The sequence below is a fragment of the Cervus elaphus genome, chromosome 11 (assembly GCF_910594005.1).
Source record: "Cervus elaphus chromosome 11, mCerEla1.1, whole genome shotgun sequence".
Classification (NCBI taxonomy): Eukaryota; Metazoa; Chordata; class Mammalia; order Artiodactyla; family Cervidae; genus Cervus; species Cervus elaphus.
Window position 1 is genome coordinate 67,458,239 of NC_057825.1, and position 20,632 is coordinate 67,478,870.

Here is a 20,632-nt window from a genome sequence, read left to right on the forward strand (position 1 = left end):
ATAAAACTCTCATTATCCTCAGATGATAAATATACAAAATTCAAATGAATCTTCATGTAAATTATTGCAGTCAACAAGTAGGTCTAGAAAAGTCTCTGAAAATAAGGCAATACACACAACCCAATTGTATTTCTATATATTAGCAACAAACATAAAAAATGCTTTAAAAGATCGCATTTATAATAGCATCAAAACTACCAAATACCTCAGGAGGAAATACCTAAGACCTTTATGCAGAAAATTATCATATACTATTGAGAGAATTAAAGAAAAAAAAAATGAGAGATTTCTCATGTTTACAACATAAATTCTAACTAAATTTATCTAAAAATTCAATGCAATCCCAGTGAACAAGTTATTTTGTGGAACTTGATCTAAAACTTACATGGTAATGAAAAGCACTGAAATAGCCAACACAAAGTTGATGAAGTGTGAGTTAGAATAACTTGTCTACCAGATGCCAGGACTCAGGAGAAAGCTACAAAAACTAACATGGCATGGCAGTGATGCAAAGATAGACAAATAGGCCAATGAAACAGATTACAGAATCCTGAAACAGATCCATGCATATGACCCACCAACACTTGATCCAAGGTGATACTACAGGAGAAAGAGCTTTGCTTTATACTTCAACCCATACATTTATATATTATGCATTTTTCTATGTATGTGTTATAGGTGAAAGTCACTCAGTCGTGTCCAACTTTTTGTGACCCCATGGACTGTAGCCCCCAGGCTCCTCTGTGATGGGTATTCTCCGGGTAAGGATACTGGAGTGGGTTGCCATGCCCTTCTCCAGGGGATCTTCCTGACTCAGGAATCAAACTGGGGTCTCCTGCCTTGCAGGTGGATTCTTTAACAACTGAGCTACCTGAGAAGCCCCTTGTATGTGTTATAGTTCACTGTAAAAAAACAAAAGTATATTGATGATTAAAAGTAATTATAGTAAAGTAATACAGAAGAATAAAATTGTTACAAACTACTATTGCACTAAATATAAAGAAACCAAGTTGGTATATAACCAATTACACTAAATTTGAAGGACTGAATTCTGCCACATTGAGAAAAATTTTCAAAATGTGTTAAACAACTAAACATAGCTCTATGTTGTTTATAAAAAGCACCCTTAAAATGATCAAGAAAGGATAAAAATATAAAGGTAAGCATTGAAATAAGAAAGAAAAGTAAATTTAAAAGAATGAAGGGATAGCAAGGTAGAAATTAAAAGCATTAAAATGTATAAAGACAAGCAATACATAATAAAAAGATACTGTTTATGAAGATGACACAAGTTATAAATCTGTATGTATCAAACACAACAGCAAAAAATAAAAAGAAAATTAAATTGCACTGATAATGATGAAAATAGTTATACAGAAAGAATTTGATACACTTCTTTCATGGGAATTCCTTGTCAATCCAGTGATTAAGACTCCGTGATTTTACTGCCAAGGGCCTGGGTTTGATCCCTGCTCAGGGAACTAAAACCCCACAAGGCTCATAGTGTGGGGGGAAAAAAAAATACAGCTTTTTCTTTTTCTTCATTTATTTTATTAGTTGGAGGCTAATTACTTTACAATATTGAAGTGGGTTTTGTCATACATTGACATGAATCAGCCATGGAGTTACATGTATTCCCTATCCCGATCCCCCCTCCCACCTCCATCTCCACCCGATTCCTCTGGATCTTCCCAGTGCACCAGGCCCGAGCACTTGTCTCATGCATCCAACCTGGGCTGGTGATCTGTTTCACTATAGATATTATACATGTTTCAATGCTGTTCTCTCGAAACATCCCACCCTCGCCTTCTCCCACAGAGTCCAAAAGTCTGTTCTGTACATCTGTGTCTCTTTTTCTGTTTTGCATATAGGGTTATCATTACCATCTTTCTAAATTCCATATATATGTGTTAGTATGCTGTAATGTTCTTTATCTTTCTGGCTTACTTCACTCTGTATAATGGGCTCCAGTTTCATCCATCTCATTAGAACTGATTCAAATGAATTCTTTTTAATGGCTGAGTAATATTCCATGGTGTATATGTACCACAGCTTCCTTATCCATTTGTCTGCTGATGGGCATCTAGGTTGCTTCCATGTCCTGGCAATTATAAACAGTGCTGCGATGAACATTGGGGTGCACGTCTGGTTTCCTTGGTGTGTATGCCCAGAAGTGGTATTGCTGGGTCATATGGCAGTTCTATTTCCAGTTTTTTAAGAAATCTCCACACTGTTCTCCATAGTGGCTGTACTAGTTTGCATTCCCACCAACAGTGTAAGAGGGTTCCCTTTTCTCCACACCCTCTCCAGCATTTATTGCTTGCAGACTTTTGGATAGCAGCCATCCTGACGGGCGTGTAATGGTACCTCATTGTGGTTTTGATTTGCATTTCTGTGATAATGAGTGATGTTGAGCATCTTTTCATGTGTTTGTTAGCCATCTGCAAATACAGCTTTTTCATAATTAAATGGATTTAGTTGTCAAAGAATGGAATAATACAATCAACACATTCACAGATAAAGAGATAACTAGCTAGCTATATAGATAGATAGACAGACATATAGATATGAAATCTTCTCGGGTCTTTCTTACAGCCAGCATTGTTAGGTGTCTCCCTAACAGCCATTCCTGTCTCTCTTCCTTTTTTAAAAAAATAATATTTGTTTATTGGCTGTATTGGGTCTTCATTGCTGCTCGGGCTTTTCTCTAGTTGCGGTGAGCAGAGGCTACTCCTCATGGCAGTGCAGGGGCTTCTCACGGCAGTGGCTTCTCTTGTCGCAGAGCACAGGCTCGAGGTACACGCGCTTCAGTAGTTGTGGCTCATGGGCTCCAGAGCACAGGCTCAACAATCGTGGCGCACAGCCTTAGATGCTCAGAGGCATGTAGAATCTTTCCAGATTAGGGACTGAACCCATGTCTCCTGCATTGGCAGGTGGATTCTTTACCACTGAGCTACCAGGGAAGCCGTCTCTTCCTTCTTGATACCAAATCCTACTTTTTAGAAGGAAAGCTAAAAATGCTAGATACTTCCCTAATACCACTTGCAGCCAGGGCACAGGCCTGAGGCCTTGCTCTATCCAGTGGGACCTGTAGGGAAATCTGCCAGGGTCTTTTAAGAATATTCTCTCCGAGAAGAGAGCATCGTGTGATGAAAAAGCCTCACATTCCTTCTGCTTTGAATTAATCCTGTGAGGATGTCAAGGACTTGCAGGAAAGCAGAAGAGAGAGAAAGTTTACAGGGTCCCAGAGAAACCCCAGAACCCTAACAAAATGGGGCCACTGAACCAGCTGTGGAACTACTACCTGCCCCAGTCTTTTTGGAAAGTAAGAAGAATCAGCCCCTTCATTAAGCTACTTTTAATCAGATACTCTATCTCTTGAAGCCTACAGCATCTTAATGGGATCACCCATCCTAACTGATCTATCCAAAGTAAATCATGTCGTAAGAAGGGTTTAACAATTTTTTAAAGTAGAGATCTTTTAGGCCCCATTCTCAGATCTTCAGCAAATAAAAATAGACATATGTAATAAAAGGCAACTAAAAAACATAACCACTGGAAACTTAAAAAAAAACACATAAACAGAATACTGTTGGATATTTTCTCATAGAGGCAATAAAACATGAAATTACAAACTATCCAGAAAACAATGAAAATAATACTTCTTAACAAAACCTGTGGAATAACACAATGCGTTTAGGTGTGTGCTAAGTCGTTTCAGTTGTGTCCAGCTCTGCAACCCTATTACTCTGCTAACTTATAGACTGTAGGCTGCCAGGTTTCTTTGTCCATGGGGACTCTGCAGGCAAGAACACTGGAGTGGGTTGCCATACCCTCCTCCAGGGGATCTTCCTGGCCCAGGGATCAAACCTGCATCTCTTATGTCTCCTGCATTGGCAGGCGGGTTCTTTACCACTAGTGCCACAGAAATGCCTAATCACCATCATTAACCTGAACAGACTAAAACTAAAGGCAACTACCACTCATGTTGAAGACTTAAGAGGCCAAGCAACAAAGAAATAAAAAAGAGGGAATTAATAAAGATAAAGGTTGAAATTAAGGAAATGGAAAACCAAAAAAGTAGAAATGATTAATAAGTTCAAAAGCTGTTTTTTAAGATATACCAACAAAATAGATAAATATCTTCTGAGACTGATTAAAAATGAAAGTGAAAGTGAAAGTTGCTCAGTCATGTCAGACTCTTTGTGACCCCATGGACTATACATTCCATGGAATTCTCTAGGCAAGAATACTGGAGTGGGTAGCCTTTTCCCTTCTCCAAGGGATCTTCTCAACCTAGTAATTGAACCGGGGTCTTCTGCATTGCAGGCAGATTCTTTACCAACTGAGCTGTCAGGGAAGCCCAAAGAAAAATGAGGAGAGAATAAAACTTTACAAGATTAGGAATTTTTGAAGGAGACATAAACACAAATACAAAAGAGATTTTTAAAATTATAAAATCTATGACCAGAAATTTGAAACCCGAGGACAATTGGGTAGTTCTCTAGCAAGATATAAATGAATCTGGGAACAAGTGGCAAACCCAAATACACCAACTACAATAGATCAGATTGGAAAGGCCTATTATTAAGAAGGCACTAAGACTGAGTGATTTCATAACTTATTTCAGCTAACCTAAAACCAGTAATTCAGCATTATTTAAATTATCTCAGAATGAATGAAAAGGGAAACAATACATTTCATGAATCAGCAAAATTTTAAACACCAAAACCTGATAAGTAACCACCCTACACCAAAAAAGGGAAAGTATAATCTTATTTTTTAAGTTACAGATGAAAAATTTCTAAATAAAACATTGGGAAGCAGTATTTAGGAATGACTCAAGACAATAACACAGTATGACCAGCCAGAGCTTCTCTCAAGGAATACAAGAGTGAAAGTCAATGTAATGAAGTATATTCACCAAAAATCAACAGCACACATCAATAGGCTTAGTGAAAAAAGAAAACCATTTCGAATAAAATAGGAAATCAGAGAGGAATGCTTGCTATGGCTATTATTATTTAACACTGTCATGAGGAGGTCTGGCAAATGAAATAAACAATGGAAAAAAGATACACTATTTTTGCTAATTACAGAATTGTATACTTAGGAAATCCAATAGACTGTAGTTTACAAAAAAAAAAAAGCAAACAAGTCATATCTGGTATAATTAACAAGAATATTTGATAAGGTAACTCTATGATACAAAATAAATTTACAAACATCATTAGGCTTTTCATATTCTGGCATAAACACCCAGAAACAAAAATGGGAACAATATTCCATGCACAATAGCGAAAAAAGCATTACAGTATTGTTATAGATTGAATGTATCCTCCCCAATTCACAGGTTAATAACGTCATTTCCAATGTGACAGTATCTGGAGGTGGGGCCTTTGAGAGGTAATTAGGTCATGAGGGTAGAACTCAAATAAATTAAATTAGGGTCCTGATAAGAACAGGTGAGAGAGTTAGCTAGATCTCTTTGTGCCTGTGGAAGGAAACAGTGAGAAATCAACTGTCCGCAACTAGAAGAGGGCTCTCACCAGAACCCAACCATGCTCACACCCTGATCTTGCACTTCCAGCCTCCATGACTCTGAGAATTTCTGTTGTTTATAAACCACCCAGTCTAGATGCTTTGTTATAGCAGCCCAAACTGACTAAGACAAAGAGGAATAAACTCTGTAAGAAAAGCATAAAATCTATACAATGAAAACCATAAAATCATACTGAAGGATAAATTTTAAAATCTGAGCAAATGAAAAGATACCTATATTCTTTTTTATATATAATTAAATTTATTTTTTAAATTTATTTCTTTTTAATGAAGGATAGTTGCTCTACAACATTGTGTTGGTTTCTGCCAAACATCAACATGAATCGGCCATAGGTAGATATCCATATTCTTAGATGGGAAGATTTAATATCAAGTCTCTTAATATCATAAAAAATGTGCAATTAAAAAGCAAGTAAGATATGGGCTCCTAAAAGAGAAAAGAGACATTCAGTTCAGTTCAGTCACTCAGTTGTGTCCAACTCTTTGTGACCCCATGAATCACAGCACGCCAGGCCTCCCTGTCCATCACCAACTCCCAGAGTCCACCCAAATCCATGTCCCTTGAGTCAGTGATGCCATCCAACCATCTCATCCTCTGTCGTCCCCTTCTCCTCCTGCCTTCAATCTTTCCCAGCATCAGGGTCTTTTCAAATGAGTCAGCTCTTTGCATCAGGTGGCCAAAGTATTGGAGTTTCAGCTTCAATATCAGTCCTTCCAATGAACACCCAGGACTGATCTCCTTTAGGATGGACTAGTTGGATCTCCTTGCAATCCAAGGGACTCTCAAGAGTCTTCTCCAACACCACAGTTCAAAAGCATCTATTCTTCGGTGCTCAGCTTTCTTTACAGTCCAACTCTCACATCCATACATGAAAAGAGACATTAGGTATTATAAAAGCTGAGGAAATTCGAATAAACTATGGACTCTACTTAATACCAGTGCATTAGTACTGGCTCATTAATTGTAACATATGTATCATACTAATATAAAATGTAAATGGGGAAAATGTGAGGAGTACACAGAAACCCTCTGTACTATCTTCACAATATTTCTGTAAATCTAAAACTGTTTTAAAAAATAAAGTTTTATTTAAAAAATATTTGTTAAGACAACCAAGTCTTTTTTACAAAAACCTATTCTAACTAAACGGATAAAAGTATCTTAAAGTTTAGAGAGAAAATAAATGCCCAAGAAAGCAAAAAATGAATGAAAAAGAATAATGAAAGAAAATACACTATAAAGTCACTGTAATTAAATCAATATGGAATATTAGTATAAGAATAGATACATCAAACTATACTTGGTCACCTGATGCAAAGAGCTGACTCACCGGAAAAGAACTTGATGCTGGGAAAGATTGACGGCAGAAAGGAAATGGGGTGACAAAGGATGAGATGGTTGGATGGGATCATCGACTCAATGGACAGGAGTTTGAGCAAACTCAGGGAGATAGTAAAGGATAGGGAAGCCTGGAGTAGTGCAGTCCATGGGGTCACAAAGAGTCAGACACGACTGAGCGAGTGAACAACAACCACAACAACGAGATATATCAATCAGTGGACCAGAACAGAACACCCAGAAAAACATCCAGTTTATATGAGATTTTAATAAATGACAAAAATGCATTTCAATTCAATGGGGAAAGAGTGACTATTTAATAAATGGTCCTGGCACAACTGGCAAGCCATCTGGTAGAAAATAGTCTTCACTCTTATAAATAAAAAACAAATTCCAGATGGAATAGATGCCTATTATAATAAATACAGCATTAAAAAATTAAAAGGAAAGCTAGGAAACAACACTTACAATCTGTTTTCTAAACCAGAAAGAAAAGACAGCCATATTTGAGTTTGTAAAAATGAAACACAATTTATGTGACAAAAGCTTTTATAAACAAAACTAATAGGCAAATGATAGATTTGTAAAGCTTTTATAAACAAAACTAATAGGCAAATGATAGATTTGGGAAAATACTTGAAAAAGAGGTAACATAATGAGTTAATAGTCATCACCAATATACAAAGCACATTTAAAAACTGGCAAGAGACAAACAATCCAGTGGGAAAATTGGTAAAAGATGCGAAAATGAAATCTATGAGAATAAATCTACACTGCATGAAGATGCTCCAACTAACTAGCAATTACAGAAGTGCAAATTACATTAAAAAAAAAAAATACATTCCTCTACACCCAATCAGATAAAATAAAAATGAAAGAGCAACAACTGTCAACAGGATAAAGAGAAAAAAATTTGTTCACAGCTATTGAAAAGCAGTTGCGCAAATATTTTTTAATTAAAAATACATCAACACTTCAACCAACAAATCACACTCCTGGAAATCAATTCCACAAAAACAAAATTACAAATAAAATGTTTATTACAGCAGTGTTCTTACTGCAGAAAAAATAAAAAGTAACAAAATGAGTTTGCACTATAAGGTAATAGATAACGACTCATTTATACTGTGGAATATTAAGCAGCTATTAAAAAGAACAAATTAGTGGTATATCTCCTGGATGTATTTTTAAATGATAAAGGCAAGATGCATAGAGATGGATACACCGTGATCCCATTTTTAAAAAGTAAACATTGAACAAAACCCCAAAACATATGTGCACCTGAATGTGTTTGTGTGCACACACATGTGTTGTGTGAATGTGAATCTGGAGACAAACATGGAAGGAAACACACATATAGTTAACAGAGATGATTGACAGTGTGGTGAGGAAGAAGGGTTTCTGGGGTTGAAAAGGAAAAATGGGCAGAATATATGCTATGATTACATTGATATTAAGGAAAGTAATGAAAAACTTGCTACAACATGGATTAGGATACATCATGATTGGCAAGAGTGTCCATCCTCCACATGGTCCCCATTCTCAAATTATTTCACAGTCATCTAGCACTTTCTCATTCACTGAACTAAAAAAAATATTAGTTCTGTATAATGTCAGTGGTAAAGAATCTGTCTACTAATGACATGGGTTCAATCCCTGGATTGGGAAGATCCCGTGAAGAAGAAAATGGCAACCCACTCCAGTATTCCTGCCTGGGAAATCTCACGGACAGAGGAGGCTGGCAGGCTACAGTCCAAATGGTCACAAAGAGTTGGACACAACTTAGCGACTAAACAATAACATAATGTAAGTATCATAGTCTTCTCATTTGTGCATTTTGTGACTACTGAAAAACATAACTTTTTTCCATTAAATATTACCCCACATGTTATCAAATTGAACTTTGGACCCCACTCTTCAAGTTGAAGTATGGTTTAAGCACAAATGCAAATATGTACTTGTATATAAAAAAACTGGAAAAAATAAGGAGTTGGTAGTTATATATTTCCTGATTGTTGAACGTCCATAAAGTAAAAAAAAAAAAGTAGTAACAGAAAAATATGCATAAAGTTTCTTATTTCAGTAAAAACAAGCAAAACCCTAATTATAAATGTACAATTAAATATTTTAAGTGAAAAAGAAAGCTTCGGAAAGGATTCACAAAGTCACTGGCCCAGGTTACATAAAAGAGAGGGAAGTAGAGGGGAGGGGGCAATTACTAGCTTTGCTTTTATACCTCTCTGCATTTTATTACTTCATTCACTACAACAAGCAAAAAGTATTGCTTTTGAAATCTGAAAACATTTTGTAAAGAAAACAAAAACAAATTGCAAACAACAAAATAAAATAAATTGGGTATTGCTGCTGCTGCTAAGTCGCTTCAGTCATGTCCAGCTCTGTGCGACCCAAGAGACAGCAACCCACCAGGCTCCCCCGTCCCTGGGATTCTCCAGGCAAGAACACTGAAGTGGGTTGCCATTTCCTTCTCCAATGCGTCAAAGTGAAAAGTGAAAGTGAAGTCGCTCAGTCGTGTCTGACTCTTAGCGACCCCATGGACTATAGCCTACCAGACTCCTCCGGCCATGGGATTTTCCAGGCAAGAGTAAAATTGGATATTAATGAGTACCTATCTCAAACTACCGCACAATTGCACTCATCTCACATGCTAGTAAAGTGATGCTCAAAATTCTCCAAGCCAGGCTTCAGCAATACGTGAACTGTGAAATTTCAGATGTTCAAGCTGGTTTTAGAAAAGGCAGAGGAACCAGAGATCAAATTGCCAACATCCGCTGGATCATCGAAAAAGCAAGGGAGTTCCAGAAAAACATCTATTTCTGCTTTATTGACTATGCCAAAGCCTTTGACTGTGTGGATCACAATAAAGTGTGGAAAATTCTGAAAGAGATGGGAATACCAGACCACCTGACCTGCCTCTTGAGAAACCTATATGCAGGTCAGGAAGCAACAGTTAGAACTGTACATGGAACAACAGACTGGTTCCAAATAGGAAAAGGAGTACATCAAGGCTGTATATTGTCACCCTGCTTATTTAACTTATATGCAGAGTACATCATGAGACACGCTGGGCTGGAGGAAGCACAAGCTGGAATCAAGATTGCCGGGAGAAATATCAGTAACCTCAGATATGCAGATGACACCACCCTTATGGCAGAAAGTGAAGAGGAACTAAAAAGCCTCTTGATGAAAGTGAAAGAGGAGAGTGAAAAAGTTGACTTAAAGCTCAACATTCAGAAAACAAAGATCATGGCATCTGGTCCCATCACTTCATGGGAAATAGATGGGGAAACAGTGGAAACAGTGTCAGACTTTATTTTGGGGGGCTCCAAAATCACTGCAGATGGTGATTGCAGCCATAAAATTAAAAGACACTTACTCCTTGAAAGGAAAGTTATGACCAACCTAGATAGCATATTAAAAAGCAGAGACATTACTTTGCCAACAAAGGTCCGTCTAGTCAAGGCTATGGTTTTTCCAGTGGTCATGTATGAATGTGAGAGTTGGACTGTGAAGAAAGCTGAGCTCCAAAGAATTGATGCTTTTGAACTGTGGTGTTGGAGAAGACTCTGGAGAGTCCCTTGGACTGTAAGGAGATCCAACCAGTCCATCCTAAAGGAGATCAGTCCTGGGTGTTCATTGGAAGACTGATGCTGAAGCTGAAACTCTAATACTTTGGCCACCTGATTCGAAGAGTTGACTCATTGGAAAAGACCCTGATGCTGGCAGGGATTGGGGGCAGGAGAAGGGGACAACAGAGGATGAGATGGCTGGATGGCATCACCGACTCGATGGACAAGAGTTTGGGTAAACTCCGGGAGTTGGTGATGGACAGGGAGGCCTGGTGTGCTGCGATTCATGGGGTCACAAAGAGTTGGACACGACTGAGCGACTTAACTGAACTGATCTCATAAGATCTATTGTGTAGATTAAATGAGACAATCCATGTAAAGTATTTAGCATATTACCTAATATGTTGCAAATGCTCAATAAATAGGAGCCATTTTTATTTAAAACAAACAAACAAGAAAAGACTACAAAGAGCAGTGGAAATTAGGAAACTGAAAAGATAAGATCTTTGAAAATGACATTGAGTGCACAAGACACTTTTCCTCTATGACTGAATCTGATGTCCTTTGCACTGCAAGGACTCTTACTATAGTAACTATACAGCTCATCAAACATAACTTTAATTGACAGTACAAATAAAATTACAATTAGACAAATAAGATAATTAAACAATACAAGGGAAATGGCAACCTTTTTGCCTTGCAGGTTTTTAAGAACTTTAAGAACCATTCTTTTTTTTTTTTCATTTATTTTTATTAGTTGGAGGCTAATTACTTTACAATATTGTAGTGGGTTTTGTCATACATTGACATGAGTCAGCCATGGAAGGAACTTTAAGAACCATTCTGAAGCACTATGCTCCTGCTCCTGTCACAACCACTTAAGATGAGAAATACTTGACCCTGGATGTCTCCCTTATATGACAGGAGACTGACAGAACACGGTTCATACAGATTGGAGAATGATGCTAAAGTCCTTTCTGAGGGCCTGCCCAAGTGGGAAATCCATTCCTGAAAGTAGAAATTCCACTCTCAACTTTAAGAATTTCTTTGCTGGTCTACGTCAAAACATGTTAGTTTAGTGATAGTCTACAAACGAAAATTGGCCCATCAATTCTATTCTTATTGTCCAACCAAACATAAATCACACGAGCGTGTTACTCGTCTTCTTACTTACATGGAATTGACTTTCTCTTCAGGGCCTTGCACTTGGCCTGTCACAGTGCCCTTGCTGGTATTCTTCACCCAGCCAACCACTCCAATTTTCCTAGCCTCATCTTCAGTGTACTGGTTTCAGGAGAAAACAAGAGAGACAAAGTCCAGTGTCACAATTGATCCTAACTTTCAAAAAAGTATGGTCACAAAAAAAAGCTGATTAATTTTTTTCTAAAATATAGTCTATGCTAAAAATTATGTAGCTGACCTCTGGTAATACCTACATTTATAAGAACCTTCATTTAAATGATTTTTGTTTTGTTTTGCTAAATTCCACATTCAGTAAAGACAAGCACGTTGTGAGAAAATAAACTGATGGTGGGAATTATTTCAGAAAGCATTATCCATGATTCGTTTGGAATCCATAAAACTCAGTTGCATTGCCCTCACAATCTTCTTTTTTTTTTTTTTTTTAATTATTATTTTTTTTTTCCAGTGGGTTTTGTCATACATTGATATGAATCAGCCATGGATTTACATTCTAAGCTACACTGTCAATCTGGGTTCCAAACGATGATCACTCCAAGATACTCAGTCACTGAAGAAAAATATCTAGTTACAATCAATACAAAGTACTGAAAGAGAAGATTCTGACATTTTCTCTTGACTCTGTACTTGGCACAAATATTATAATTTTCTATGAGTAAATTTATTTCTCCAATCATTCTTTCTTAAAATTCCTTTTCCCAATTCCAAATTTAGTTACGCTACTGACACATGAAAACCCAGAAACATTTTAATTTTGAATTACTTTAACTACATCACAACAAAATTCCATGGAACCAGTCTACTAGCACTTTTTAGAAACATGCTTTTCTCCTAGTTGGAGGCCAGGGTGACCAAGAGCTGTGCACTCTGTATGCCCAACTAAATGAAGCAATACAAACCAAGATGATTACAGCTAGGATTGCTTAAGGGCTGGTTCTGAAAATAAGTCTTCCCAGAGAATAATGAAAAAGGAAACAATCTGAATTCTAGGGGAGGGTCTATCTCAAAATACGGAGACTCGACTTATGGCAACCTGTTCAAACTCTCAGAGGTTAGGAACAGGGACCTAGCTAGTGATTCCAAGCTTAAACAGTAGGTGAAAATACATGCCACCTTTAACTTTTAGGAAAGGAGTACCAGATTTTAAAAACAGATAATCTTAAAATATTTTAAAACAAGTAGATATTTTAAAATAAATATTTAAAAGGCAACAAGGGGTTTTAACTTTAAAAACCTAGGTGCTTCCCTGGCGGCTCAGACGGTAGAGTCTCCAGTGGGAGACTCAGGTTCTACCCCTGGGTCGGGAAGATCCCCTGAAGGAGGGAATGGCTACCCACTCTAGTATTCTTGCCTGGAGAATTCCACGGACAAAGGAGCCTGGTGGGCTCACAAAGTGTAGGGTCACAAAGAGTTGGACACAACTGAGCAACTACCACTTTCTTTCACCTCGGAGTCACTTCCTTATTCAACATGGGCATTTCTCATCCTGCATTTCAAGATGTGTATCCTTGTTTGGAAAGATACTTCCATCCAGGACAAGTGGAAGATGCCACACTTTGTATTAAACATGTGTGTGTGTTTGCTCAGTCACTTCAGCATTAAGCATATATAACCAAAATGTTTAACTGGATCTCCCCAGAGAGGAACTTTTGAAATTCACAGAAATATTAATGGAAAACTAGGAAGGCTATAATGGACTGCTAGTCTGTAACTAGTCTTTTTTTAATAGACTGCTTTTAAAAGACAGTCTTCATAAAAATCTCAGCCAGTAATTTGAAAGAAATACAAATATTTCTTCATTTGCTGTCAAGGACAAGATTAGAACTAAGTACATAGATAACTGCTCTGTCTCCGTAACTAGAAATAACAGTGGAGGGAGGGCAGAGATGGCAGAAAATAATAAAGAGATTGTACTGACTTACCATCCTGAAGCAAACACCTGTATGAAAGAAAGATGAAAAGAAATATTAGTTTGTCTACCTTTAAAAAACATATATTTCCTGACTTAGCTTTCTAGTTTATTAAACAGTAAGTAAATGAAATAAACAAAACCTTTAACATCTGAATGCCTTCAGAAAGTGCTTTTTTAAAAATTCTTTCCTTTTAAAACAAAAAGAGAAAAGGAAGACTATTTCGGAGAAAAAGAACAATGTTCTGAAACCAAAGTACAATGAAATGCCAAACTGCACATCATTCTATTAAAATGCTAAATAAAACAAAATAAATACTACAAGAAGAGCTGAGTATGCTGGCATAAAATTTACCCACCCTCAACTTTTAGAATGATTTCTTTAAAGGCAAGGACTAAATTCAAGTTTAAATGTAATAAAACATTTCTATTTTAATTCCACATTCTGGAAAAGACAAAACTACAGAGATAGGACACTGATCTGTGATTGCCAAGGGCTGGGAGTGAGGAGAAGAAGGGTGCCAGGAAGGAGCACGAGGGAACTTTTGGGGGTGATTGGACTATTTCATGTCTCAGATGTGCTGATGGTGCTTACATGACTTATGCATCTATGAAAATTCATTCAACTGTACACTAAAAAGGGTAAATATTACCGAATGTAAATTATACCTCAATTATTAAAAATTAGGAAAAATATTGGCAAATCACAGGGGAGAGATCAAATCAATTTCAGAGAGGTCAATTGCTTTTCCAAACAGCAACTGAGCCTGGTTAAAATGATACAGAAGATGACATCAGTGGCTTAGATAATTTTATATACTTTTGTAAGCAGATTTATAACAAGGAATATTATTTGTTTCCTGAGGGGAGTGTACTGTGGTACCAGATGAATATGAAGAAAAAGAGTAGTTGAGCAATAAAGACTGGGTAGTATCACAAATGAAATGTTTATGGGGCTATAAAAAAGATTTTAAAAGAAACCTATAAAATGTGGAAGAATGATGAGTGAGGAATACTGATTTGAAGGAGAATCAGAAAAGCAATCTATTATATAGATGGAGAGAAAGACACAAGTTAGTAGATATATTTAAAAGGAATGGGTAAAAAACCCAAGAGAAACTTCTGGTCAACCAGACCATGTAGAAGAGAGAAACAAAACAGGCAGAACTGTGGAGGAGCATGCAGTCATTGTATCCTAAGAGAGAGGGCATCCCAGAAGATGCTGACTGAGCAGAGTTGAAGGTTTGGGTCCAAGCATATCGTGCATATCCCTTTTGGGTTTCTCCACAGTGAACAGCCCCAAATGATGTTAGCACTAAGAAAAGAAAGCACATGCAACTAAAGCAAACAGAAACTGAAAACACAGTCCAGCTCTTTTCGACTCAGAGTGATCCAGGAACCAGAGGCAATAGCATCACCTGAAGGATTTTTAGAAAAATCACTTTCTCAGGCTCCTCCCCAGAACTAAAAAAACAGAAACTCTGCAGGTTGCATCCAGGAATCCAGTTTTAACATGCTCTCCAGGTAATTCCTCTGCCCACTACAGTTTAGAGGTTAGCTCTACCTTAAAAGAAGGTCTGGGAAAGGCCTGAAAAGGATTTATATTGCAGGTATGGAATCTTCAACTTCGCAGAGTACTGCAGATCTGATGCATTCCCCACTAATGTTGTTCAAATTTGTGTTGGTAATAAATCATATACCTGCATATCAATATTGCTTCAGCTACTTCACAATTCAGCAACACGACATGAAAGAAACTACAGACAAAGAAAAGGCAAGAAATCCCCATGCTGTACGCTAACTGGCCTTGGTGTTGGAGAGGAGCAGGCATAATCTACCACTCAGGTTGCTCCCTCGGCCCTTGACCTCTACTGCCAGAAACACAGGAGCTGCCAGAAAGGGAGTAACAACAAGCTGCCCATTCCCATCCCTACTCCATCCCACCCCGACTCCTGGTGAAGAGCGACATCCTTTCAACATTTATGAATCCCCAGCAGCCATTCCACCGTCTATCTGTAAACAGATGACAAAAAGGCCATGTTCTAAAGGTGACAGGGTTTGAGAAATTTTTCTAAGAGTTATCCAACACAGTGCAAGGTGAAGGAAATTACCTACTCTAGTCTGTTAATGAAATAGTTGTTTCACACAAATAATCTAAGAATTCGGCAACTCATAATAAGCACACTATTAGATATTCTGATTATTCACTTAACAACTATTCATTAATTGTCTAATTCTAAATGCATAGAATGAGATGAGTAAATAAGATAGCCCCTGGCATCTAGGAGCTTACAGTCTAGTGGGGAAGACAGACAAAATGGTAGTTAAAATGTAGAACACAACAGATACAAATTTTCAGTTATAAAATAATTAAGTACTAGAGATATAATATACAGCATAATAAATATAATTAACATATGAAAGTTGTTAAGAGAGTAAATCCTTAGAGCTCACACCACAAGGCAAAAAATCTTTTTCATTTAATTTTGCACCTATATGAGATGATGGATATTCACTACTAAGCTTACTATGATAATAATTTCATGGCGTATATGTCACATCATTACAATGTATACCTTAAACTTATATAGTTGTTGTTTAGTCTCTAAATCATGTCTGACTCTTTGCAGCTCCATGGACTGTAGCATGCCAGGCTCTTCTGTCCATGGGATTTCCCAGGTAAGAATACTGAAGTGGGTTGCCATTTCCTTCTCCAGGGGATCTTTCTGACCCAGGGATCAAACCTCTGTCTCCTGCATTGGCAGGCAGATTCTTTACCACTGAGCCACCTGGGAAGCCCCCAAAAAATGTATACAGTACTATCAATTATATTTCAATAAAAATGGGGGGAAATTTTTAATAAATAAAAAAAGAACAATTATGAGTTGTAAAATGCATAAATCAGGATGCAAGTGGGAGTTCAAATGACAACCCTTGGGTGATTTTAGAGAAGACTTATTGAAAATATACTTAGAATTGAGACTTGGATGATGAGTAAAATTTAGTATGATGAGAAAGGAATAACATTACAAATGGAAGAACACGTGCCAAGTCCCAAAATCAAGATCATGGGTTATTCAGATACCATACATGGTCAAATATTCAAAACCACGTCATTGCACTCATTTTACCAATTATTTCTAGCCTCAAATTTCGTTTAAGACTTGCTAAAAAAAAAAAGTTCTGTTTTGACTGTTTCTAGAAAAATGGATAATAATGTCTTTACAGCCTAGTCCTAGTCCTAGTTATCCTAATCTCTCTACTGACCCACAGCAATGGCCCCCTTCACTAGTCTCTTTACGTCTAGCTCTGCCCTCCTATAATCTAGTCTCCATAAAGCAGCCACAGTGGTTTTCTTTCCTTAAGTGAAATCACTTCTTCCATACCTTAAAACTCTCTGGTGGCTTCCCATTACACTCACATAAAATATACTCTGGTTACCACAGCCTCCAGGTCCCTGTCCCTTTCTAATCTCTGTCTCACCTCTTAGGACTCTCCTTTGCTCATTCCATTGCAGCCAAATTTTTCTTCTTTATGCCCCTCAAAATGCCAAGCATATTCCTGCCTCAGAGCCTTTGCATTTACTGTTCCCTCTGCCTGAAATGGTCTTCCCTCTGCTCTCCTCACAACTGGCTCCTTCTCATCATTCATGTCTCTGCACCAATGTCATCTCCACAGAGAAATATTCCCTAACCAAATTTCTCTAAAACAGCAGCGCACCCCTATATATTTCTGGGATACGCATAACACCAATTACTGTATGGTATTATTATGGATGTTTACTTTTTTAAATTTCCTGTCTACACTGTAAGTTATATTTGGGCCGAATTTTCTCTGTCTCATTAACCACTGTGTCCCCAACATCTAGACCAGACCTTTGCACATAGTTGTTAAATAAATGAAAACAACATAGTTGTTGAATGATAGAACAACCAGCTGATAAATATTTAAGTGAAATGTTTTATTGTCCTGTAATAATTTATTATTAACATTGCAAATATACATGCAACTATATTGATTAGAATTTAAATTTCACTTCAAAGTGATGATGATAAATTTACTGCACTTGATGCTGGAAAAATTATAAGAATTCTGTGTTGATTCTAGTATAACTTTACTACTTTATCTAAAGGATAATATAGAGTGTTTGGTGTATGTGTCTGTGTATTTATATACTATATACTATAAAGGATAGCAAAAAGTCACTAACTAATGCTTAAGTTGACAAATTAAGAAATAGTAATATGAGTATGTTGCTTATAAATAACGGCTTAATGACCATAAAAATTGAAAAAGAAATGTTTTAATTAGTTACCTCATAGAACTTAGAGGACTTGGGACTAAGAAACTAGAGTAGGATATGGTGACTGTATTTGTAACCATGAATGGTAAGGGCACACACACATTTATTAAACAAATCTTAACACAGTAGAACTAAAGGACTGTCTTTTACATTTAAGAGAATTAATTGTAGGCTAAGTTCATACTGCTTGACAAATTGAGTAGATAATACAAGTGTTCAGTTCAGTTCAGTCGCTCAGTCATGTCCGACTCTTTGCAACCCCATGAACTGCAGCACGCCAGGCCTCCCTGTCCATCACCAACTCCCGGAGTCCACCCAAACCCATGTCCATTGAGTTAGTGATGCCATCCAACCATCTCATCTTCTGTCATCCCCTTCTCCTCCTGCCCTCAATCTTTCCCAGCACCAGGGTCTTTTCAAATGAGTTAGCTCTTTGCATCAGGTGGCCAAAGTATTGGAGTTTCAGCTTTAACATCAGTCCTTCCAATGAACACCCAGGATGGATCTACCCATTGCTTTAAGTAGTGATTCAATTGAAAAAACATAAGACTGAAGTAAATCATATATGAATGATTCAATATGTACTTAACAGAAATTCAGGTTGTCTTGGTTATAAATGAAATGCTTCGAGACTGAGACCATGGAGATCAAAGGCTTTCTGAAATATGTCCTTTTGCATCAAGACTTGAAAAATAATACCAAATGTAATTACTATGCTGTTAAATGTAATTAATATATGAATATCTGTGGCAGACACCATTAGTTGCCTACACAAAATCCACTTTCCCCTTCTTTTCTAACAAAATTCTTATGTTACTTCGGGGCAGCAACATGCTCTTCTGCATCTCCCAATCTTCCTTCTAAGAGGGAGGGCCCATGAGATGTAAGTTGAGACATCAGCTGAAGCTTTCAAGAAAGCTCATTGACAGGGGCTGACTCAGCCAAGGGTCCATCTTTGTATCTTCTCCTCCTGACTATATGGTGAATGTAATGACTGGAGCTACAACAGCCATCTAGAAACCATAAGGGAAAGCCCAAAGAAATCGCAGAGACCTTGTCCGTGATATCCCTGAGGGATGGGGAAGGTGAGGAGTAGGGAATGAAGGGAACTGGGGGGCAGGAATCCTTTGGTGGGGGGTGATGGAAATGTTGTAAATTACATAGTGATAATAGAGGCAAGTGCTTCCCAGGTGACTCAGTGGTAATGAATCTGCCTGCCAAAGCAGGAGATGCAAGAGATGTGATTCAATCCCTGGGTTGGGAGGATCCCTTGGAGAGGGCATGGCAACCCACTCCAGTATTCTTGCCTGGAAAACTCTATGGACAGAGGAGCCTGGCAGGCTACAGACCATGGGATTGCCAAGAGTCAGACATGACTGAACTACTGAGCAAGCACCTGTGCTGTAGATTTTATAGCTAATTTCTGGAGGAGAAAGTTTCTTTGCCCTTGTAATAGTTCCTTTAATGAGGAGAAATATTCATTTGTGTGTCACTCCTGGCCACTCTTTACCTGTTCCTGACTCCTCGTTGAGGACATGCAGTCCAATAGGTAAGTTTGGAAGGAGAAGCATACATAGGCCAGGTGCTTCCTCCTTTTCTTTCTGGGAACTAGTTACTCAAAGGATCACCCCTTCTGTTCTGCCCATAGAGGAAGCCCTGTTGGTGTCTGGGGTGCTGTGTTCAATTCTGCAGTATAGATCATTATAAAGTTCACTTGCTGAAGACTGACACCACATCCCCAAAACTCTGCCTTACTCATTGTCCTGTGTGTGTGTGTGCGAGCTAAGTCATTTCAGTAGCGTCCAACTCTATGCAACCCTATGGACTGCAGCCCACCATGCTCCTCTGTCCATGGAACTCTCTGGGCAAGAATACTGGAGTGGACTTGTCAATAATTCACATAATGAATAGTGGTGGTGTTTATTGGGCCCCTCAACCACAACTCTTATTTTAAAGCCTTAGAAGGAATGTGAATCAAGAGGGGTCAGGACCTCCAGCCCATTAGCTTTCTGAAGCAGTGAACCATGCAGGAACTAACTGTTCAAAGCTCTATAATACACTTGGAATTTTCCCAGAGTCTTTCTGAAAATCCTGATCCCTAGTTTGAAGCATACTGTGTAACAGAGGGAGGTCCATATAGGAAAAAAGTGAATGTGGCCACAGATTTTCTGCAGTTGATCAGCACTGGCTGGAACTGAGCACTCTCAGGACTGGGCTTGTATTGGAGATGATGCTTCCATGAGCTTCCATGGCCTCTCTGCACTGCTTCCACCCTGCTTGCTAAAGAGAAGGGAAGCTGATGTGACACACGCAGGATTTTTACAGACACACTGCTCTAGAAACTGGGACAGACACCAGCCGCTTCGGTCATGAGGGACTCAGATACAATATGCCACTCAGTCCAGGCTCAATCAGCTGCAACTGGACCTTGCTTTGTGAAAAGATGTGTCAGGCAGGAACTCTGAGGTGAAGATTTGCAAAGCAAATCATACTTTAAATCCACAAAGAAGCATTAGTATTTAAAGAAACCATATGATGGATTTTAAACATCAGCGTCATTTCATGAAAAATCACATTTTCATATTAAACTGTACCCCCTTCATCCTGGGATTTGACTGCATGTGTCAATTTTGAATGCAGGAAGCCATCCAGTCATTACCTTACAAAGTAGCCCTTAATGACTTTAAATATTTTTAATTGTTAGAAAGGTCTTTCTTCTAAGGAATAAAATT

The 20,632-nt window shown here is 37.9% G+C and overlaps 1 protein-coding gene across 2 annotated transcripts in view; it reads right to left on the reverse strand.

Moving 5' to 3' along the window:
• ACYP2 (acylphosphatase 2) overlaps positions 1–20,632 on the reverse strand; it is a 175,220-nt gene that overhangs the window by 146,148 nt on the left and 8,440 nt on the right. For both annotated transcript variants that reach the window (XM_043918014.1, XM_043918015.1), the window contains exons 2-3: positions 13,611–13,627; positions 11,663–11,772 (exon numbers count right to left, since the gene is read on the reverse strand). In XM_043918014.1, the coding sequence (XP_043773949.1) occupies positions 11,663–11,772; positions 13,611–13,627 (127 nt within the window). The remainder of the gene's footprint in view (positions 1–11,662; positions 11,773–13,610; positions 13,628–20,632) is intronic.